The 23,294-nt window shown below is 45.0% G+C and overlaps 1 protein-coding gene and 5 non-coding genes across 7 annotated transcripts in view; all 6 read right to left on the reverse strand.

Annotated features, from left to right (window-relative positions):
- Positions 1-9,780: 9,780 nt before the first annotated feature.
- LOC148330594 (cytosolic phospholipase A2 zeta-like) overlaps positions 9,781-23,294 on the reverse strand; it is a 56,039-nt gene continuing 42,525 nt past the window's right edge. For both annotated transcript variants that reach the window (XM_088304692.1, XM_088304693.1), the window contains exons 15-25: positions 16,718-16,752; positions 16,461-16,599; positions 15,630-15,766; positions 15,050-15,272; positions 14,858-14,972; positions 14,529-14,666; positions 13,072-13,164; positions 12,134-12,313; positions 11,867-12,039; positions 11,598-11,784; positions 9,781-10,160 (exon numbers count right to left, since the gene is read on the reverse strand). In XM_088304692.1, coding sequence (XP_088160818.1) covers positions 9,943-10,160; positions 11,598-11,784; positions 11,867-12,039; positions 12,134-12,313; positions 13,072-13,164; positions 14,529-14,666; positions 14,858-14,972; positions 15,050-15,272; positions 15,630-15,766; positions 16,461-16,599; positions 16,718-16,752 — 1,638 coding nt within the window. In that variant the 3' untranslated portion in view covers positions 9,781-9,942. The remainder of the gene's footprint in view (positions 10,161-11,597; positions 11,785-11,866; positions 12,040-12,133; positions 12,314-13,071; positions 13,165-14,528; positions 14,667-14,857; positions 14,973-15,049; positions 15,273-15,629; positions 15,767-16,460; positions 16,600-16,717; positions 16,753-23,294) is intronic.
- trnaw-cca (transfer RNA tryptophan (anticodon CCA)) lies at positions 20,729-20,800 on the reverse strand. The gene has a single exon. It is a non-coding gene; the product is annotated as a tRNA-Trp (tRNA).
- trnaw-cca (transfer RNA tryptophan (anticodon CCA)) lies at positions 21,215-21,286 on the reverse strand. The gene has a single exon. It is a non-coding gene; the product is annotated as a tRNA-Trp (tRNA).
- On the reverse strand, positions 21,698-21,769 carry trnaw-cca (transfer RNA tryptophan (anticodon CCA)). Its single transcript has one exon. It is a non-coding gene; the product is annotated as a tRNA-Trp (tRNA).
- trnaw-cca (transfer RNA tryptophan (anticodon CCA)) lies at positions 22,073-22,144 on the reverse strand. Its single transcript has one exon. It is a non-coding gene; the product is annotated as a tRNA-Trp (tRNA).
- On the reverse strand, positions 22,566-22,637 carry trnaw-cca (transfer RNA tryptophan (anticodon CCA)). Its single transcript has one exon. It is a non-coding gene; the product is annotated as a tRNA-Trp (tRNA).

Consider the following 23,294-nt stretch of genomic DNA (forward strand, 5'->3'; position numbering starts at 1 on the left):
TACTACAATCTAATTTTGCATAGTGGGCAGTTCATTGTATGGTGAGATACTTATTTCCTAAATACATAAATGTCACATCTCCTCAACTGTCGTCCGTATTTAGCTTGAAACCAGAGCCGGATTCCTACTGGCAAGAGGAGGATTAAGTTATAAACACACCATTACACTGTAATAAACACAATATCTCACATTAAGAACAGCAGTTTAAAAAAAATGAAAGAAACTAACAAATCCACTGACACTTTGTATATACAGAAGAATCCTGATTTTAAAAAAAAATGAAAATGTATGGCGTAAATGATGCCAAAATCACTTCAGATTCATTTATATACAATCTATAGTTTTGCGGTTAACGAGGACCACAACTCCCCGTGAAAAGTGAAAAAACGCAAAGTAGAGGTTGACTCTTTTTTATTGTCATGTCATTATCCACACCGCTTATCCTGTACAGGGTCGCGGGAGGGTGCTGGAGCCTATCCCAGCTGACTACGAAAGGCGCACTACACCCTGAACTGGTCGCCAGCCAGTCACAGGGCAGACATAGACACCGTCACTGTGTGGGAACTGAACCCACGTTGCCTGCACACAATTCAGGCGAGTGTACCACTACACTATCAGTGACACTCTTTTTTATTAATATTTTTAATTAATATTTAAAAAAAATTATTTTGGGGGGGGGATTTACACCTCTATTATGCCGCTGTGACCATCCCAACAAGGTTCTCAAACTTCAGAACAGAAACAAGAGAGTTGTCGAAACCAACAAGGATATATAATCCTATAAAACCTTACTTTGCATTAGCATTAGCGATGCTAATGATTTGTTACACTCCATAGGCAGGCAGCAATTAGCCCCCGTCACCCACTGCAGCTGTCAGGGCTCAATTAGAATTTGGCTGCTGACACAGCCAAGGATTGCACAAAATTATCTTTTTACCGGCCCAAGATAATTTCATACTGCTAAACGTGGCAGTATCATTGTGCTTGTGATAATGGCTTTTCCTCAGAGGAGCACATATTTAATGCCAATAAAATCTGAAATATTGTGCCGATCGTGTTTATATTTTCACAAGTTGAAGTGGGCATGAGTAGAGCTGAGCAGATAACTTTGGTGGCTATAGGTCACCGTTTTCAGACAGTATGTTGTGATCCGGGCGGCACGGTGGCCCAACTGGTTAGCACGATGGCCTCACAGTGAGAGACAGCCGCGGTCGTGGGTTCGATCTCGGCTCTGGCCATCCTGTGTGGAGGTAGCATGTTTTCATCGTGCCTGCGTGGGTTTCCTCTGGGTACTCCGGTTTCCTCCCACATTCCAAAAATGTGCATGGCAGGTTAACGGGACACTCTTAATTGGCCCTAAGTGTGAGTGTGGCGCAAGTGGTTGTTCGTCTATGTGTGCCCGGCGATTGGCTGGCAACCAGTTCAGGGTGTACCATGCCTACTGTCCGATAGCTGGGATAGGCTCCAGCACCCCCCATGACCCTAGTGAGGAGCAGCGGTACAGGTAATGGTTGGATGAATGTTGTGACCCTGCTTGTTTGTAGATCTGTTTGTTTTTTTTCTCTTTCAATCATTGGGAAGGGTGGAGTCTACAGTGCACACCTGCTGGTCATCATCATTAGTTAGGTTCTGAAGCGCTGGTTGTCTCTTTCCCTCAATGAAATTAACTGGATGCATAAAGTAGGCCATAGTGATAAAATATGGACATCATTAAGATATGGTGAATGTAGTAATGAAAATCCACAGTTTTTCGGGGGAGTGAAATTTAGTGTTGATGTAAATTTTACAGAAATCTAGTATGTAAGTGCCAATGTTCAGAAAAAAAAAATGGCCAAGTCATGGAACATTCTTGGTCAGTCACTTTGATTTGTTAAGCAAATTAAAAAAAAATAAAAATTGATGAAATATCAATAATAATACCCATTGTTTTTTCTAATAATTATTATTTTTTCCCCCCTAAAACATTGAAATATGACTGAGGTAATTATGCTGTGTGGCTGATATTATTACTGTCAACAAGCCGATGTTAACCAAGGCCCACAGCGTTGGTACGTAGCATGATTTAATTCCAACAGAGTCTTGCTATAACAATAAATGTTCGATGTTTGAAGTTCTATTTTTTGGGAACGTACAATCAATTAAAATTGGAATAGAAGCCATGAATTTGCCTGTTGAGAAGAAATGTTGCTAATTCTGCATCAATGCTGAATCCTGAGATGCCAAACTGGGCTGGGCTCTGAAAGCATAGCAAATAATTGACACCTCGTCTGTCATGTTTCTTGTTGTGATTGGCTGTTCTTTATCGGGCACTGTGGTTTCCTAAATATCAAAGTAGAGGTACATAATGGGGCCTGAGAAGGACGGGTTTTACACAGCTCATTTGACTCAGATACTACTATCAGGTTTATATTGACAGTTTTAATAAATACGACAGAAAATTATTTATGTTGTTTTTTTTATGTTTTTTGTAACTTCCAACCCCCCCACTTAGTTTACACATCCCAGATCTCAATTATTCAAAGAAAATGAACTGTGCATACTCCAACCGTAAAATTTGAAAATGTGATTTATTTTTGGTGCTTATACTCCATCATTTCCTGAAAATCTCACCTGTTTGCTCATTTTGTGCTCAAGCCAAAGTAATATTCCTTTGGCACCATCTGGTGGAATATTAGTGTTGTTGCGCCATGCATGCTATTCCTATTCTTTTTTGTGTGCGTATGTGTGCGTGAATGCTCAACGTGTTATTTTGATTTGTTGTTGTGTGAATGCTTGATTCAACATATTTATACTGTCAACATAATTTCATATTTTGCATTAAAATTTTACCCATTGGTGTGTATAGCTTCTTCTAGAGCAGGGGTGGGCAAACTTTTTGATTGACGGGCCACAATGGGTTCTAAAATTTGACAGAGGGGCCGGACCAGGAGCAGAAGGATGGAGAGTTTTGGTAACCTCACCTCATCAGAGAAAAAAAATACATTGAATTTTAAATGAAAGTGAACAAAAGCATTACAACAATATATGTCTTTGAAATAAAACATTAACAAGGTTGATTCATTTATTTTTTTTCAAGTTAGGCGGGCAAGATTAAAAAGTTTAACGGGACGCATGTGGCCCCCGGGCCGCAGTTTGCCCACGCCTGTTCTAGAGGGTAGATAGTTCAGTAAGAGTGAAAGTGGCCTGAAAACTCTCCCAAAAATTTGAACTTTAACTTGCCACCTTGGCCACAATATTATCCCAATTTGGACATTCTGTGGTCTCAAGTCTCTTTTATCAGTCAATTCACAAACATTACTTGACATACTTTCTTGTATGGGCTTTACCTCACTTGGTAGAGTTGCTGACCAAGGCGCTGGTAGTTCAAATCGCACATTCAACCAGGGCCGGGGTCTAAACAGGGGCAAGAGGATGCCTGACCCTCTCAAATATATGTTGTGCCTCCTCAAACTAAATTTCCCAAAATGTTTTATATTTTTATTATCTCAGGCTTCTCTGCTCCATTCCACTTATTAATGTCTTGCTTGCCCCCTCAAATATAAAATATATCAAGTTGTTCCTCGTGTCATATATCTCATCTCTCCTTTTCACTCTGCTCAGAGTATGGTCTGCTGCCGGCTCGCTGTGTGGGATTGCAGCCTGCAGCAAGCGGAGCCCCAACTTCCAATCACCCTCCAGTATGCAAATGAACCAATGACAGGTTTCTAATAGCAGTTGCAGCAGTAAACTGAAAATGCGAGGCAAATGAGCTTTGTTAAACTCGTTCATAGTGTTTTGTGTAGTGACATACTTAATTGATAATGACATAATAAAACATAATAAAAACAACAGTTGATATTTTTCTTGTAAATCTTTATGTTTAATCATCCATTTATCCATTATCTGAACCGCTTTTCCTCACGAGGGTCGCGGGGTGCTGGAGCCTATCCCAGCTATCTTCGGGCAGTAGGCGGGGGACACCCTGAACTGGTCGCCATCCAATCGCAGGGCACACAGAGACGAACAACCATTCGCGCTCACCCTCACACCTAGGGGCAAATCAGTGTGTCCAATAAAACTACTATGTACGTCTTTGGAATGTGGGAGGAAACCGGAGTAGCCGGAGGAAACCCACGCAGGCACGGGGAGAACATGCAAACTCCACACTAGAAAGCCGGAGGCGGAATTAAACCCTGCACCTTTGTGTGATAATCAGTCGTCCACCGTGCTGCCACGACGATAACCATTATTATTATTCATTCATTCACTGAAGCTAAAACTTAATAGTAAGGCTGTTAAAATTAAAGCATTAACTAACCTGTTAAAAGCCTCACAAAAAAATAGTAGTAGAAAAAATGCGATTAATCGCAATTATGAAAAAAATGTAATTGCTTGGAAGCATTATTCAAAAGTGTTTTTTAACTGCTTTTTCCTCAAAATAGACAGCGGTAACTTCAATTTCAATTGGCATTTATGGGAATACCTGTTTAATTGACATATTATTTAGTGAGGGGTTGAGGGCCCTATTAGTCCTTGGACCCCAAAAGTTTACAATCCGTTGCTGTAATGTACAAATGTGAAATTAATTTCCCTTACGCCCATGTCCAACTGTTAAAAAAAAAAATGAAAGTGAGGATGATGAATAGATGAGTGGTGCCACCATGCTTCTTGGAAATGGATGCTTATATGTGTTGCAGGTGAGCTGAAGCCTACACATACACCTTGGACTGACCACTAGTCAATTGCAGCGCAGATATAGACAAACAGCCATTCAAACTCACATTACACGTGTTCACTGATAGGGGCATATTCTCCCGGGTGCGGAAGTCAAAAAAGGCACACCGCGACACACCTTCGGGGTGGTGCAGATTGCCCCTTTGACTCGATTGTGTCAGTTACGCGTCTCCATGAAAAATGTAGACTGTGGGGAGAGAAACATTTAAATCTAGTCAAATCTAGCGGTGCGCATATTCTTCCAGAAACTCGACCATCTTTCGTCCTGTGCGATCAGGAGGCTTATTACAGAAGGTGATACATCATATTGCATGTTTTGATTCAACTAACTTCCTCAGTGTTCCACGGAGGACGGCTGCATGACAAGCCGCCCTGCTGACTCGAGCTGGTGGGCAGTTTAGTGCCCACTCAGTGATGATGTGTATGGGAATGTTTTTCTGTCTCTATTGGTGCACTGTCATCAATTGGTGAGCAGTTCGCCCAAAAGTCAACTGGTAGAAGCTTCACCTCCATAAGACCCTGAACTGGATAAGTTGTAGAGAAAATGGATGTGTCAGCATTGCCTTATGGCAAGGAGGAGGTGGACCCAATAGGCGAGGAGGCAGGGAAATGGATGATGTTAAGGGGAATTTATTGAAGGGATCAAACGAGGACAAACAGCGAGGCAGGATACAAAACAACAAGGGCAAACAGGACGCGACTAACTGGGACAAGGATAAAGGGCCGGAACGAGGACGGAAACGAGAACCAGAGCAGGAACGAGATCTAGGGGCGGTCGTGACAGTCCGTGACGCAGCAACAGGGAGCCAAACGGGATAATGACCCGACACTGGGTTGAGGGCATGGGAGGTATAAATAGTCCGGTAATCAGGGGAGCAGGTGTGTGATCGTGAACTGGGAACAGGTGCGTGGCTGGTGAGAATGAAAACAATAACACAAAGCACATGGCAGGGAGGTGACGAAAACAATAACAAAAGACACATGGCAGGGAGGTGACGAAAACAATAACAAAAGGCTGTCATGCCCGACGCGTATCATGACAGTACCCCCCCTCAAGGGACGGATTCCAGCCGTCCCCAAGAATAACAAAAACGAAAAAACCATGTCCCAAAAACAAGGGTGGGCGGAAGGGGTCGGGAGGTGGGTCAACGACCCGTGATCGAGGCCGGTCTGGCGGATGCCCGGGGGGCCAGACCAGCGAGTCCTTTCGTGGCCCTTCAGGGGGCCGTGCGGGTGGCCAGACCAATACGTCCCGATGGGGCCATTCAGGCGGACGTCCGGGACGACCCGAACTCCACCTTGAGTCCGCTGATGGGGCTGAGACGAGGGGCGGCGGCGGGACGCTGGGTGCTGCAGAGGACGGAGCTTGGACCGGCGTTGAGGCGGGCGCAGCCGAGGCAGGAACTTGGAGCGATGGCGGGACGTCGGACGCCGCCGAGACGGAGACGAGGCATGGTGGAACGCCGGACCCCGCCGGAGCCGGGACGAGACGTGGCGGTGGGACGTCGACCGCCGTCGAGGCAGGCACTTGGTGCGGCGGCTGGTCGTCGAACCCCGCCGAGACCGGAACATGGAGCGGCGGCTGGTCGTCGAACCCCGCCGAGACAGGAACGTGGAGCGGCGGCGGCGGCTGGTCGTCGAACCCCGCCGAGACAGGAACGTGGAGCGGCGGCGGCGGCTGGTCGTCGAACCCCGCCGGGACAGGAACGCGGAGCGGCGGCTGGTCGTCGAACCACGCCGAGACAGGAACGTGGAGCGGCGGCTGGTCCTCGAACCCCGCCGAGACAGGAACGTGGAGCGGCGGCTGGTCCTCGAACCCCGCCGAGACAGGAACGTGGAGCGGCGGCTGGTCCTCGAACCCCGCCGAGACCGGAACGTGGAGCGGCGGCTGGTCGTCGAACCCCGCCGAGACAGGAACGTGGCATGGCGGCTGGTCCTCGAACCCTGCAGAGACAGGAAAGTGGAGCGGCGGCTGGTTGTCAAGCCCCGCCGGGACAGGAACGTGGAGTGGTGGCGGTTCGTCGGATGCCGCCGAGGCAAGGGCGGCAGGCGGCGGCTGGTCCTCCAACCCCGCTGAGACAGGAACGTGGCACGGCGGCTGGTCCTCCAACCCCGCCGAGACAGGAACGTGGAGCGGCGGCTGGTCCTCCAACCCCGCCGAGACAGGAACGTGGAGCGGCGGCTGGTCCTCGAACCCCGCCGAGACCGGAACGTGGCACGGCGGCTGGTCCTCCAACCCCGCTGAGACAGGAACGTGGAGCGGCGGCGCTTCGTCGGGAGCCGCTGTGACAGAGACGAGAAGCGACGGCGGGTCGTCGTCCACCGCCCAGGCAGGAAACTGGAGCGCCGGCGAATCGTCGAGTTCCGCCGAAAAAGGAGCTTGGGGCGACGGCGGATCGTCGAGCACCGCCGAGGGAGTGACGGGAAGCAATGGCGTGTCCTCGGGCGCCGCCGGGACAGGGAATTGGGTTGGCGGCGGGCCGTCTGGCTCCGCCGAAGCAGGGATTTGTGGCGGACGCATGGCGTGCTCCGCCGGAACAGGGACTTGTGGCGGACGCAGGACGTGCTCCGCCAGAGCAGGGACTTGTGGCGGAGGCATGGCGTGCTCCGCCGGAACAGGGACTTGGGGCGGACGCATGGAGTGCTCCGCCGGAACAGGGACTTGGGGCGGACGCATGGAGTGCTCCGCCGGAACAGGGACTGGTGGCGGACGCAGGACGTGCTCCGCTAGAACAGGGACTTGTGGCGGACACAGAACGTGCTCCGCCAGAACAGGGACTTGTGGCGGACGCATGGCGTGCTCCGCAGGAACAGGGACTGGTGGCGGACGCAGGGCGTGCTCCGCCGGACCAGGGACTTGTGGCGGACGCCGAACGTGCTCCGCCAGAACTGGGACTTGTGGCGGACGCATGGCGTGCTCCGCCGGAACAGGGACTGGTGGCGGACGCAGGGCGTGCTCCGCCGGAACAGGGACTTGTGGCGGACGCAGGACGTGCTCCGCCGGAACTGGGACTTGTGGCGGACGCATGGCGTGCTCCGCCGGAACAGGGACTGGTGGCGGACGCAGGGCGTGCTCCGCCGGAACAGGGACTTGTGGCGGACGCAGGGCGTGCTCCGCCGGAACAGGGGCTGGTGGCGGACGCAGGACGTGCTCCGCCAGAACAGGGACTTGTGGCGGACGCAGGACGTGCTCCGCCGGACCAGGGACTTGTGACGCTGGCGAGGCGCCGGAGGGGGGGTCAGCAGCTCTCAGGAGGCCAGAACGGGCCCCCCCAGCTTGGGGTGAGCCGGGACGGGGCGTATCAACTGGCGGGGAGCCGGAACGGGGTTCAGCAGCTGGCAGGAAGTCCGGACGGGACTCAACAGCTGGGGAGGAGCCGGAACAGGACTCATCCGCTGGCGGGGAGCCGGCACTTGACTCATCCGCTGGCGTGGAGCCGGAACGGGGCTCGGCAGCTGGCGGGGAGCCGGGAAGGGGCTCGGCAGCTGGCGGGGCGCCGGAACGGGGCTCAGCAGCTAGCGGGGAGCCGGAACGGGGCTCAGCAGCTAGCGGGGAGCCGAGACGGGGCTCAGCAGCTGGCAGAGCGCCGGGACGGGGCTCGGCAGCTGGCGGGGAACCGGGAAGGGGCTCGGCAGCTGGCGGGGAGCCGGGAAGGGGCTCGGCAGCTGGCGGGGAGCCGGGAAGGGGCTCGGCAGCTGCCGGGGAGCCGGAACAGGGTTCAGCAGCTGGCGAGGAGCCGGGATGGGACGCTGCGGCTGGGGGGCAGCCGGGAAGGGACGCTGCGGCTGGCGGGGAGCCGGGAAGGGACTCAGCAGCTGGCGGGGGGGCGACAGAGGGCTGGGCGCAGCAGTCGGTCCGGGCACAGCCGAACCGGGGGCCCTGATCCCTATCAGCCTGCCGCCATAGGGAATCAGGGGAATGGGGAACACGAGGGACCGAGGTTACCGTGGCTGGTGAACGCGAGCTAGGGGGTGCCAGGAGAACGTGAGCAGGTTTTGAAACTGTTGGGGAACGAGGTGTGCGACGAGACCGTGACTTCCGAGATTTGGGACGTGAAGCGCGCGAGGTGGAGTGGGAGGTGATCTGGGAAGACTCAAACGAGAAAGGTGTCAGGAATGGTTCGGGGGGGAAAAAGTGACTGGTACTAACGGTGTCCGGGTTGCGCTGAGCGTCTAACAAGGCGTATATGTAGTCGGCATCGTACTCGTGATCCGAGTCGACCAACACGTGCGGGGCATAGTGCTCAGAATCATAATCGACCGACAAGTGAGGGGCATAGTGCTCAAAATCTTCTGCTAAATCATAATCAACAAAAACGTGAGGGGGTGGATTGGCCTGGTGATCAAAATTTTCGTGGTAATCGGAATCTATAATACAGTGCGGAGGAAGGTCGGGGAGGAAGTCGAGGGCGTTACCGTAACACGAAGACGAGGTACGGGGCTGGTCGGCAGGCTGATGAGGGCGGTTGTCTGGGCGGCGGTGTCCCTGACGCCGCCGGGAGCCCCTCGTTGGGTCCTTCTTAGGTCGGGTCATTCTGTCAGCATTGCCTTATGGCAAGGAGGAGGTGGACCCAATAGGCGAGGAGGCAGGGAAATGGATGATGTTAAGGGGAATTTATTGAAGGGATCAAACGAGGACAAACAGCGAGGCAGGATACAAAACAACAAGGGCAAACAGGACGCGACTAACTGGGACAAGGATAAAGGGCCGGAACGAGGACGGAAACGAGAACCAGAGCAGGAACGAGATCTAGGGGCGGTCGTGACAGTCCGTGACGCAGCAACAGGGAGCCAAACGGGATAATGACCCGACACTGGGTTGAGGGCATGGGAGGTATAAATAGTCCGGTAATCAGGGGAGCAGGTGTGTGATCGTGAACTGGGAACAGGTGCGTGGCTGGTGAGAATGAAAACAATAACACAAAGCACATGGCAGGGAGGTGACGAAAACAATAACAAAAGACACATGGCAGGGAGGTGACGAAAACAATAACAAAAGGCTGTCATGCCCGACGCGTATCATGACAGTATGTATGGTTTCGGATAGTCATGGACCACAGTACTGTATAATGCAGTATTCCATTTTATTTTCATTTAATTATACTTCATTGATGTTGTTTTAATCACTCCAGGATAAATGAATTAATCTGAACCAATCACATTGATTTATATCTTTACATCCATTTTTGCTTTCAAGACCTCAATCCAAAAAGTAAAACTATTGAATATTTATAAAGTTGAACCCTCAGCCATCTTAGCTTTCAAGACTTTATGCAATGTTTCAATGATGCTTTTCTTGTTGTTGGCCACATTATAGGCCGCTAAGTTCACAAGACCGTCAAAATCCTCCTCTGAGTAGATGGGTTTGTCAGTGGTGAAAGGAGAATTGCTGCTCTGCACATCCAGCTCTCCAGCTTTTATTTCTTCTGGAGTCTTGCGCTTCACACCTGCAAAGTTAGAATGACAATGATCGTAGTTACTGTTGTTCTAGTATAAAACATGATATATCTGTTGATCCAATGGATCAATAAAACTACTATTATGGATCACATAATCACCAAAATGCAACAACTAAGTCGATTAGTAGAATCAATCAGTTTGGATTAGGAAACAATAACAATTTGCAAAAGTGAATTCGACTTAATTTTGATTAATTCCAAATTTGTTACAAATTGGGCGTTATGGTGGTTGACTGCTTAGCACAGGAGTCCTCAATCCTGTTCCTTTGAGGGCCGGTGTCCTGCAGGTTTTCCATCTCTCCCTGCTGAAACACAGCTTATTCAAATGATCAGATAATCAGCAAGGTCTGGAGAAGCTAAATAACGATCGCTCAGGTGTGTTGCACCAGGGAGAGGTGAAAAAGGGGCAGGACACCAGCCCTCGGGGAACAGGGTTGAAGACCCGTGGCTTAGCACGTCTACCTCACATGCCCAAGTGCAGCGTTCTACTGTACTGTACTGTTCTACGTTTGTACTCCAGCCTTTCTGTGTGGAGTTTGCATGTTCTCCCCGTGCCTGCGAGGGTTTTCTCCGGGTACTCCGGTTTCTTCCCACATACCAAAGACATGCGTTTTAGATTGATTGGATGCTCTAAATTGTCACTAGGTGTGATTGTGAGCTTGGATGGTTGTTTGTTGTTGATTTGTCTGGTCTTTTCTGCCTTATGGATATGCATGATTTTAGAATGTTTTAGTAAGCCTAAGCACCTGCAATTCAAATTCAAAGCCTGAGATTTGTGACGCAATTGGCAGACGTGCTAACCACTTGTGCTCCACAGGGATAGCAAGCTCAATAGTTAAATAGATGACAAGTGCTTGATATAACGGGTGAAAGGTAAAAAAGAGTAGTTAGTTGCAAATAATACACATTCAAACGCATTTAGTTGGAGTGTGTCAGAGATGGACCACCCCAGCCTCCGATTCCATAGTCCTGAATCCAATCAAACATTCCCGGGAAATATTCTATAAGGGCATTCATTGCCGCCACGTAACAGAACAGTCTATGCAGGAGCTTATTGATGACTTGGAGATGCTCCCTGACATTGTCAGCACATGAAGTGCATGCTTAGACATTGTAGAGTACGTACGGCCAAGGGGAGGCCATCACTCACTACTGTGCCACGTCATGACTTGTGAAGTTGTTACAGCCTGTGATTTCATGTTTCCACTTTTTGGCAATTTTGAGCATGCTTCTCATTCCATCACTCAGTGGTTTATGATTTGATTGCAATGTTTTTTAGTAGTGGTTAATTAATGTAATAATGTGCTAATTTTATTTTTAGGACTGCTCTTTACACTCTGGTCACTTCAGCAGTTTGCAAATGTTGTGATACAGTACATTCATTTATTTGTGCAGATGCAGCTGGAGTCCAGCTCTTGAGCATACCTGGTTCTTTAAAATGTCTGAATGAAATATTGACAAGTGGAAAGAAAATCACGATTGGTGCCTTGGGATTCTCTGTATCTTCAAAGATGTAGACCTCTCTCAAAGGTTCTCCTTCAACAGCAGTAAAATCAATATGGGGGAAGGGAATGTCGTGATCTTTACAGTGGGTTGCTGTCGTCTTTAGTGCCTGTTAAGATCCGAGTAATGAATGGTGATGTTACGAATGGAATATTGTAACACAGACCATTTAAAAAGAAGTTCACTTTTACCTTGAAGGTGTTGCCTGGGTTCCAAGAATTATCAAAGCAAATCATAACATCCGCTTCTCTCTCTGGGCGAAGGACAGGGGGACAGCTGATATTGCTGTAATGACCAGAGTCAATGAGCTGCAGCAATGAGTCGCTGGGTGTCAGTGAGTTTGGAAAGGCATCGGGGTGTGTTTCTGTGAAGAGAATAAATTGGGCAAGTGAAAATGGTACAAAACTATTGCTGTTTTTGCTTTATAGTGTCAAAAAAAAAAAACACGAAGTGCGTACCTTTCCAGGCTGTGAAGTTGCTGTGTGTATTGTAGTTTGAGTGCAGAAAGAGCCCATTCATGAAATTGTATGTCTTCGAATTAAATGGGCGATTCATCAAGCAATCATTGATGATTGTGGAGACAGTTGTGGCTGGATCCAAGAGTTGTGTATCAATAATCGAAGGCTCACTGCTAGCCTCTGTTAAAAGGAAGAAAAAACAAGCCCTTGAATGGACATCCAGTCATTTATATTGAAACAATTACTTTGATGTTAGTTCAATTCTGTAGTTAACACATTTCAGAAATCAAATAAGAAAAACAGGCACTTGGGAAAACTTCAGAATGGATGACATCATCAACAAACACTACAGTATAAGAAGTTGTCATTGAGTTGAAATTGTCTTATTTCCTATTGAAGTTGAATAACATAAAAGTTGACTGCCGTCTCCTCCTCTTCCTTAGCCACTAAACGAGGGTGACTTTTTTGTTTTATTCAATTTTGCTGAGTTATAAATTAAATGAGACATCGTCCTTTTTAGGCTAGTGGCATTGATGGATTTGTTACCATGACAACTAGCTCCGGAGCAAGTGATTTGGAAAAAGTGAATGTGACTTGTGAAGTGAGACAGGGAATGTATTTTCCTTCATAGAGTTAGCGCTTTATCCCTATCACCTGCACCTTTTTGTGAGTGTATCTTTCAGTCCTTGGCTGTATGCAAACCTTTATATTGAACATTCCTGGAATAATCTAAGCATTGACAATAATGGCAGAGATTAAGGGACCGGAACGAGTAAATCTCATTTCTGGGGACTGCAATTGTAATAAGAGTGTATCCTGCTATACTATATAATTAATAACCTTTTTATGACTAAAATGGATAACTGACTAAAAACAATGCCACAATGTAAATATATTTAAAAAAATTCTCAGTACTTTATTCAGTCCAGCACCTTTACCTATGTTTTCAATATCCGGTCCATACGAGGTCTCGTCGATGGGGATCTTGAGTAATTCAGCAATGCTGACTGAAAAGAAACTGCCCCATATTCCTAATTGAGATAAACGAAAAGGTATCATTCATGTTCTTAACAATCTTTGGCTATTGAATCAATCACAACTGAAAATTTCTGGTTGTCTGGTTTTGCTTCTCACCCAACCAGAGTTCATAATTTCATGCACAAGGTGTAGGTGTGGAAAGCTAACTATTTATTCTCCAAGTTAGAGGCACATCCCAAACCGCAAATGGCATCACTCCTTAGGCATACAAAACAGTGGTTATGATGCCTTGCATAAGGCGTTGAAAACTTCCTTGTTAATGTTCCATTTAATTATACAAAGAGTTGTGCAGCTCCTTCAAGACCAGCTAAAGCGCTGTTGTTTGTTTTTCTGTTGTTGTTTTATTTGTTAGAGGCCAAATATTATTATAGTTAGATGTATTTTGTTTGTTGTTTTGTCCTGGGCTTGCACTGAAGCAGAGTTTCATTGTGTATTGAGTATTGTATTTATTGAACACTACCCTGTCGTGTGATGTCTTTTTATATTACGTTGCATAATCCTAGACTATGCCGTAACACAAAATGACTGAGTTGCTTTAGAAGGTACAAAAGGACAGCATTGTCAATGTGAAGTAGGTGGTGGTGAAAGCCTCCACCTTTGTTTAAGGATGGTCTTTCCAACCTTAAAGGTCCCATATCATCAAAATCCAGTTTTGTTTGTACCATTTTATGCATAACATACATGGTTGCTGCAAATCCACTCAACTCAGAAAAAATGGTGACAACGCACCTGCGTCATGTGTAAAATATTTCATCAGATGCCAACCGCAAATAAATGAATGGATAAACTGATTAAATGTAGTTTTGGAGAAACTCCTAAGCACAATATTTGTGCTTTCGAGCAAATGTCAAAGAGGATAGCTTTATCAATGTGGCATTCGCACATGCTAAAAATATATTTTTGGGTTTTGAGACACACAGCCAGTTGTTTATGCATTATTGGTCATATAATAATCTGACAAAGAAGCATCACTTTGCATTGCTGCCATTTTGGAATGTCACTGAGCAAGGAAATGAAACCTTGTTTATCGGGGGTGGTGTTTTGCGCAGCTGCACTTTGATGACCATTGTCTGGGACCGATCATTGGCCTACAAAATATTTACATCACATTTTAGAGCCAGACTACTTTCTTTTAGAACCACAAAGGAGTAGGTACCCAAGAAAGCGAGTAGAATAGAGTAGACCCGGATAGATTTGTCGGTGGTGACTCGCCCTTTGTTGAGTAGAGAAGACTAGGGTAGATACCACCCATGGAAATAACTCTCAAGATAACCAGAACAATCCAGTTAGGATCAATTCAATGCCCTCAGAATGAAGTGACCTGGATGAATGAGAATGTGCACGGTCACATCCTTACCCATCAGATAAGGGATGCGGATTTCTGGGAGTTTTTTGATGAGATGACCAATGAAGAACTGGCTGCCAAAGTCTTCAGTTCGGACAAAAGCACCGTACTTTTGAAAGCCAACTTCATAGGGAGTGAACTCGCACCACTCTGGTAATTTGTTAAAAAGAGGAAGTAAATATTAAAAAAAGAACATGCGCTTCATGTGAGGTGCATTTATGTTGCCAACATAACAAATTTCCATTCGTTATTATTCAGCCTGAACAAAATATGTCTTATTACAAGTAATGTACAATACCTGGACAATGTCAAATTCATACAACACTGACAATGATAATTACCAGCTTCTGAATCTAAGCCACTCTTGTCCTTCATATTCACAGCTGTGTATATGGGGAAAGGGTTTTGGCCTTCATTTACTGTCCTCTGCTGCTCAGAGAGGGTACTGGTAATTTTCTGTAAGGGTTGAATATTCCTTTTCAATTAAAACATGTCTTTGGAAAAAAATTAAGATTTTGTGGGCAATTACTTACCTCCCCAAAAGCAATCTCTTCAAATATCAGGCCTGCCAAATCAGTATGTGACACAATGTGCCCTTTCTTGACTTGGTCTTCCATTTCTTGCTTGTAGTATTCAATTTTTTCCAGAGAGAGGATATTGAGGACTTTCCTAGTAATCTGCTTCCTTACTTCAGCGATGGCACGATCTATGCCGTCTTGTGACCAGTTTGCATATTTGGACAAGACAGTCATAGTCCTATTCAAAATAAAAATGCCAACAGTATTAAAAGTTGAAAATGCCATCTCGGGTGTAATATAAACTTATCCCGAATTCCCCAATTACCACCCAGCCCCTGCATGAGAATGCATAAAATTTGGTTAATAAATCACAGACTGTCAAATAACTCAGTTTTGTGGTGTCTGTGTGGACAAGTGGCCGAGGAATTCATCTAAAGCACTTTGAGTTGAATTTTATGCATTAAAAGCGCTGTGCAATATATTTATGTGTTACTGTTACCCATATCCAGTGACATAAACACTTCAAAAACATAAAAGTAGAGATTTTGTTTTGGTTTTCACTCACATTTTAAATAACTTTAATTCACTAACTCACCAAGTAGCTCCAGACACTCCTGTGAAATAAGATGCAATATCTATGACTTTCATTTCCTTGAGGCTCTTTAGACTGCCAAAAAGGCTCGTCATTGCTCTGGTTCCTCCCCCTGAACCCACCAATGCTATAGTTGGAACCTAAAAAATGAATACACAAACAAAAAAGTTCCAGGCTGTCGGTCAACCACTGATTCATTGCCATTTAGAATACATTTTCCCCATGAAAAATAACTTTTTTAAGCAGTTTTTTTTTTATTTTTATCACAGACAGACGATTAGATGTCTGTGATATGTTTCTGCGACAATATTTCACCTTCTTCAGTGTCACTCTGGATATTCACTCTGAAGAAGGTGAAAGATTGTCGCCGAAACATGTCATGGTAAATGACAATCCAACCGTCTGTCTGTGAGAAAAGAACAAACGATTTCAAATATGAATAAGCGACAGAATGGACTTTATTCAATCATGAAAGATAACTGTGGTAGAAATGATCTGTTCCAGGAAGGATTACTGCCTGGACAATGTGTTGTACACAATACACTTTATACAACTTTCCTTCTTGGTTACATTCTGTTCCTCTGATTTTATTAAGATTGTTTGACTTATTGTCAATACTGTCATATTGACTATTCCAAAACATTCAACGTATTTTCCACATCAATCCTGAAGGTTATGTGCATGGATCCCCGGCATCATTAACTAGACTAACCTGTATGAGGACCTCAGGGTAAGCACACTGACTATTGTATTTACAATTTGTGCCATAGCGTAAAAATGTGCTCATGGCCAAGAATTTTCCGGTATACTTAACATTGTAAAAAAGTTCTGCAACTGGTCTGCTGATGGTGGAGAGTCAAGGCCAAAGAGGGTTTGCATATTCTGCCCAACAATGAGCTTCCTCTTCTTCAAAAACTCTCTCTCTTGTGATGGGATAGCAAAATCCAGACGAACTGCAACAGGGTTATCAGCACTGCAGATTTTCATGGAAAACCCCCCACAAATATTTAAATCAACAGTTAGTACCCATAGACAAGTTGTAGATACTCAATGTGTTTCTATAGAGTACATAAGAAAAGGAGGATGTTTACCATTCATGTGTCTCAACATCTAGATCCACAGTGTCCTGTGCGGAGGGGAAACAAATAGACACACGCGCACACATTAGGGATTCCAAAATGAAAGCATTATATCAGGTGATTAATCCCAAAAAATGTAACTCAGTTAAATATTTTAACTCAGTTAACTCAGTTTGATTTACTTAAAAAATAATTTGCATACTTTGCAAATATTGTGCCATAGTAGCTGTCTTTAGCATGTCTCAGAACAAAACACTGTGTTTAAGTTACCACTGAGCCTTGCAAACCAACACTGCTGGAGTGTGGCGCTCGTGGGCAGTTTTGAGAAATGTTTCCAAAATAAATGTTTGCAAAGATGTCTCCATTTAGATTGTATTCAAGAATCCAAGAAAGCTATTAGAACAGTCTTTGAATTAAATATACTTCATTTTTGGTGATTTTGCATCATTTCCGAGATATTATTCAAGTAAATATCTGTTATAAGCTTTGCAAAAAATAGTAGTTAAAATGAGATTAATCGTGAACAATCATTGAATTTTTTGTGATTAATTAGTTAAAAAAATTTATCACTTGACAGTAGGGCTGGGCGATATGAACTAAAATCAATATCACGATAAATTGGGTAATTTTACCTCGATAACGATAAATGCGCGATAAACAATACCCACCCAAACTCCCACCTGTTCGACCTGATGCCCTCTGGCAGGCGCAACAGATGCATCAAATCGAGGACCAATAGACTGAGAAACAGTTTCTTTCCGAGAGCCATCTCTATTCTGAACTCTCACACACACACACGAGACCACCCTTACCTTGCAGAACAGCATCGTGATGTGTTTTTATATACCCTATTCAGTATTATTTTCCATTGCACTCTCTTATTTATCTAATTTATATATTTGTCTGTATTATTGTTGTATTGCACTGGAGAGGGGAGCTCTCTAATCTCGTTGCACTCTTGAGTACGATGACAATAAAGGGATTTCTAATTCTAAAAAAAAAAAAAATTCCCCCTGAGGACCAAAATCAAAATAAATGCCGGAAATGCATATTTACTGCTTTTTTATTGACCAACTGGTACACATTACTTTAAATGAAAAATAAAAGTACAAAATTCATTTGAATAAACATTCAAAATAGCTTGCTTTGCATGACTTGAACAATGTCACAAAGAACAGGAGAAAAAGGGTACCTCTCACAAAATCTTTTTCTGCAAATATATTGTGCCGAGATGCTGTAATGCCATTTGCAAAGGCCTAGATTTGTGTAAAGGTATCTTGTAAACAATATAAACAATGCCATGTGCAAAGAAGCTAGTCGCCTGTAAACAAAATGCTAAATAAAATGAAAAATATGTCAATGGAATGCCAATGCCAAATAAACAAGTGTGGATGAGCAGGAAAATGTCCCGTCTCGAGTACTCCGGTGCGCGGTCGCCACTTGTCGTCTATGTACTGCACATTCAGGCTCAAACAGGGATCCATGTTGCGACTCGACCACAAGTCGGATGTGGACGCAAAATGCTTGACATGTCTACGCTCCCGTCCCGATGTTGTCCATATCGGGAAGTGCTGTTTGCGACAAATATTTTCGTACCTCTCTTCGGCTACGTTCATGAGGCGTTAAAATCCTGAGCGCTCCACTGTAACTAGAGGAGCTCTATCTTTAGCTATGTGCTAGGCTATCGCGTCCACCTCTGAGACGTTCTCTCGTATGGTGTCGCCTCCGTTATGGGCTGTTGTCACTTGTCGAACCTTGCTTCTCACTTTGAACTTTTAGTACAAGCTCCAAGTCAACAGCATGGTTGTGTTGTGTGTGGTGAAAAAGAAAAGGTTGGACGCGCTGTTTCAGGTGCTTACGACGCACTTTGTAGTTCATGTTCTTTTGCTCAAACATCGTCTTTATGGAACCCAAAACATTTCCAAACGACAGATGTCAAATTTCTTTTCGGGACAAGCACGACAGGAACAATTTCGACTTCGTCTGCAGCCGTGTCAGCCGCTTCAGGATTTGAATAGCCAGCTATGAACGCGTCTTCTGTTTACATTCTTCTACAGCGCATAAGTCACGTGACTACATGCGATGTCGCCGTCTTAAAGGGGCATGAACATCGCCGCAGACAGAAAAGACTTTTCTTTTTCTTTTTTAGACACCGAATTTACCGACATGGGCAAAATGATGTCGGTCATTGTAATACATTTCGGTAACGGTAAATTATCGGTTTATCGCCCAGCCCTAATTGACAGCACTAATATATATATATATAAATATATATATATATATATATATATATATATATATATATATTGTGGCGGACATTAGGACCATGCCTCTCACCCAGCAGGCATCCCGTTTGGGGGCGTATTCATGTGAATGTTTGTTGGCGCGAATTTGTGATTGTGCATTATTCTGTTGTTGGCAGTCTTGGAATAAAGACGTGTTCACAGTCAGTCGTGTGTGCTCATTTCAACTGCCACAATATATATATATATATATATATGTATGTGTGTGTGTGCGTGCGTGTGTGTGTGTAATCTCAATGCCCATTTAATCTAACAGAGATCTTGTGTCAGATTATATATAGACTCGGTAGCAATGGTTTACAATATTGACACAAGTGTCATTATGAATGAAAATGTCACAGACTTGGATGCAAAACAAACAAAAAACAATAACTGGACACAACCGTTGAAGCTATTGTACTTTCACAACCATAAGGGACACATTTCAGTCCCAAATATTCCCCTAAATAAGATTTGTATTCATGTAGCAGATTGACACCCTCTGTTGGTAAACATGCAACCAAGACAGCTGGGCAGAATTGACACCTTTTGGTGATGGTTTGAGACAGGTAGTTGACAAGAGACTAGTATGTACGTGTGTGAGAGAGATGGATAAAAGGGCAGCTGTCCACAATGTCGAAGTCTGTTTTATCATTAATTGTCGGCGAGAACTTAGAAAGCCCTTGAACTCGAACGTTACATTAATGTTTTTGCATGCAAGAAACATCACAAGTTACACTACGGACTCTTGGGGAAATAAAACATGCTGCTTTGCATCACTTGATAAAAGTTTTGTGTTAATTTTATTTCTTTTGCAATATGAATGGCATGAGAGATAATTGTATTTCTTTGTTCATTGTTTTATCGTTTGCTAGTATGTTGTTTGGTTGATGTTGGGTGATAGTTTTGGTTTTGATTTAAGGAGGACTAGTCACATCCCTCCCCGACAAAGTGTGATTTTGAGCTGGTAATGTCAGCGTGTCTGACTCGCTGCGTGAGTTGTCACAGAGGCGTAAATAATGCCTGTGGCACTGATAATGATATTTGTCTAGATCAATTATGACCTTTCAAAGATGCTTTGCACTGGAGAGGGGAGCTCTCTAATCGTGTTGCACACTTGAGTACAATGACAATAAAGGGATTTCTGATTCTGATTCTGATTCTGAGAATGTGTCCTAGCATGCATACTTTCTGTTGTTGTCACAAGAAGCATGTCTTAATGTGTCTGCGCCAAGTAATGCGGTGTTCCCTTTGTATGTGCTTAATACAGTAAAGAAAAAACATGTGGTGTGCCCTATGTTAGTGAAAATATTTGCTTAACTCATTTAATACCATTGACGGCTAAAGACGTCAATGATCCATTTATTTCCTTTTTTTTACTCGGCTGGTAGTGAATGAGTTTAAGAGTTCATCTTGTGAAGACAATTTGGAGACGAGGAAGCTTGCAACTTTGTCAAAACACTGGGCAAATTTGTTTTTTGGTTCGTAGGTCCTGGAAGAGTTTTGTGGAAAGGAAATGGAATCCAGGCATCTCAGTCATGAGAAGAAGTAAATGACCCCAATGTGATTTAAACACAAAACCTTGTGCTCTGGAGTCAGACATGCTACCATTGCGCCACGAAGTCTTGCTATCGCAAAAATCAAATGGAGTTATTGAAAAAGGGTTCGCCCATTACCGTCAAACGCTTAAGGTGCGGAATAGGGGTATATGAATCAGATGCATTGAAGCAAAAGAGGTCCCTGACCCTGACGTGATTTGAACACGCAATCTTCTGATCTGGAGTCAGATGCGCTACCGTTGCGCTACCAGGTCTTCTTGAGGTGTTCCCACTGAGTTGCTTTAGGAAAGAATTCTTAGTCAAGTGGTAGAAGGTGACATTCGATCTTATAAAGACATTTTGGAGATGAACAAGCCTGCAACGTCATCAAACCACTGTAGAAATTTGTCTTTCCCCTGGAGGAGAGCAATGTTTGGTTTTGTTTGGTCGGGAAGAAGAGGAATCAGAAACCTCAGTGACAAGATGAAGCAAATGACGGAAGTGAACCCGATGTGATTTGAACAAGCAACCTTCTGATCTGGAGTCAGATACGCTACCATTGCGCCACGAGGTCTTCATGTCGGAAGGTTTAATGGAATTATTGATAAAGGGTTCGCCCATTACCGTCAAAAACTTACGGTGCGGAAAAGGGGTATATAAATCAGATGCATTGAAGCAAAAGAGGTCCCTGACCCTGACGTGATTTGAACACGCAACCTTCTGATCTGGAGTCAGACGCGCTACCTTTGCGCCACAAAGTCTTGCTACCGTAAAAATCGAATGGAATTAGTGATATAGGGTTCGCCCATTGCCGTCAAATGCTTATGATACGGAAAAGGGGTATATAAATCAGATGCATTGAAGCAAAAGAGGTCCCTGAACCTTATGTGACTTGAACACGCAACCTTCTGATCTGGAGTCAGATGCGCTACCAGGTCTTCTTGAGGTGTTCCCACTGAGTTGCTTTGGGACAGAATTCTTAGTCAAGTGCTAGAAGGTGACAGTTGATCTTATAAAGACATTTTGGAGATGAACATGCCTGCAACGTCATCAAACCACTGTAGAAATTTCTATTTCCCCAAGACCCTGGAGGAGCGGAATGTTTGGTTTTCTTTGGTCGGGAAGAAGAGGAACCAGAAACCTCAGTGACAAGATGAAGCAAATGAAGGAAGTGACCTGGATGTGATTTGAACACACAACCTTCTGATCTGGAGTCAGATACGCTACCATTGCGCCACGTGGTCTTCATGTCGGAAGATTTAATGGAATTATTGATAAAGGGTTCGCCCATTGCCGTCAAATGCTTATGTTGCGGAAAAGGGGTACATATATCAGATGCAATGAAGCAAAAGAGGTCCTTGACCCTGACGTGACTTGAACACGCAAACTTCTGATCTGGAGTCAGACATGCTACCATGGCGCCACAAATTCTTGCTACAGCAAAAATCGAATGGAATTAGTGATATAGGGTTCGCCCCTTACCGTCAAATAGTTTTGGTGCGGAACAGGGGTATATAAATCAGATGCTTTGAAGCAAAAGTGGCCCCTGACCCCGACGTGATTTGAACACGCAACCTTCTGATCTGGAGTCAGATGCGCTACCGTTGCGCTACAAGGTCTTCTTGAGGAGTTCTCACTGAGTTGCTTTGGGACAGAATTCTTAGTCAAGTGGGAGAAGGTGACAGTTGATCTTATAAAGACATTTTGGAGATGAACAAGCCTGCAAAGTCATCAAACCACTGTAGAAATTTCTTATTCCCCTAGATCCTGGAGGAGAGCAATGTTTGGTTTTGTTTGGTCGGGAAGAAGAGGAACCAGAAACCTCAGTGACAAGATGAAGCAAATGACGGAAGTGACACCGATGTGATTTGAATACACAACCTTATGATCAGGAGTCAGATACGCTACCATTGCGCCACGAGGTCTTCATGTCGGAAAATTTAATGGAATTATTGATAAAGAGTTCGCCCATTACCGTCAAATGCTTACGGTGCGGAAAAGGGGTATATAAATCCGATGCATTGAAGCAAAGGAGGTCCCTGACCCTGACGTGATTTGAACACGCAACCTTCTGATCTGGAGTCAGATGCGCTACCGTTGCGCTACAAGGGCTTCTTGAGGTGTTCCCACTGAGTTGCTTTGGGACAGAATTCTTAGTCAAGTGGGAGAAGGTGACAGTTGATCTTATAAAGACATTTTGGAGATGAACAAGCCTGCAACATCATCATACCACTGAAGAAATTTCTTTTTCCCCTAGATCCTGGAGGAGAGCAATGTTTGGTTTTGTTTGGTTGGGAAGAAGAGGAACGAGAAACCTCAGTGACAAGATGAAGCAAATGACGGAAGTGTCCCCGATGTGATTTGAACACACAACCTTCTGGTCTGGAGTTAGATATACTACCATTGCGCCACGAGGTCTTCATGTCTGTAGATTTAATGGAATTATTGATAAAGGGTTCGCCCATTTCCGTCAAATGCTTAGGGTGCGGAAAAGGGGTGTATAAATCAGATGCATTGAAGCAAAAGAGGTCCCTGAACCTTACGTGACTTGAACACGCAACCTTCTGATCTGGAGTCAGATGCGCGACCGTTGCGCTGCAACGGTCTTCTAGAGGTGTTCCCACTGAGTTGCTTTGGGACAGAATTCTTAGTCAAGTGCTAGAAGGTGACAGTTGATCTTATAAAGACATTTTGGAGATGAACAAGCCTGCAACGTCATCAATTCACTGTAGAAATTTCTATTTCCCCTAGATCCTGGAGGAGCGGAAT

The sequence above is a fragment of the Idiotropiscis lumnitzeri genome, chromosome 9 (assembly GCF_059441095.1).
Source record: "Idiotropiscis lumnitzeri isolate Australia: NSW breed Sydney's pygmy pipehorse chromosome 9, RoL_Ilum_1.0, whole genome shotgun sequence".
NCBI classification, from domain to species: Eukaryota; Metazoa; Chordata; class Actinopteri; order Syngnathiformes; family Syngnathidae; genus Idiotropiscis; species Idiotropiscis lumnitzeri.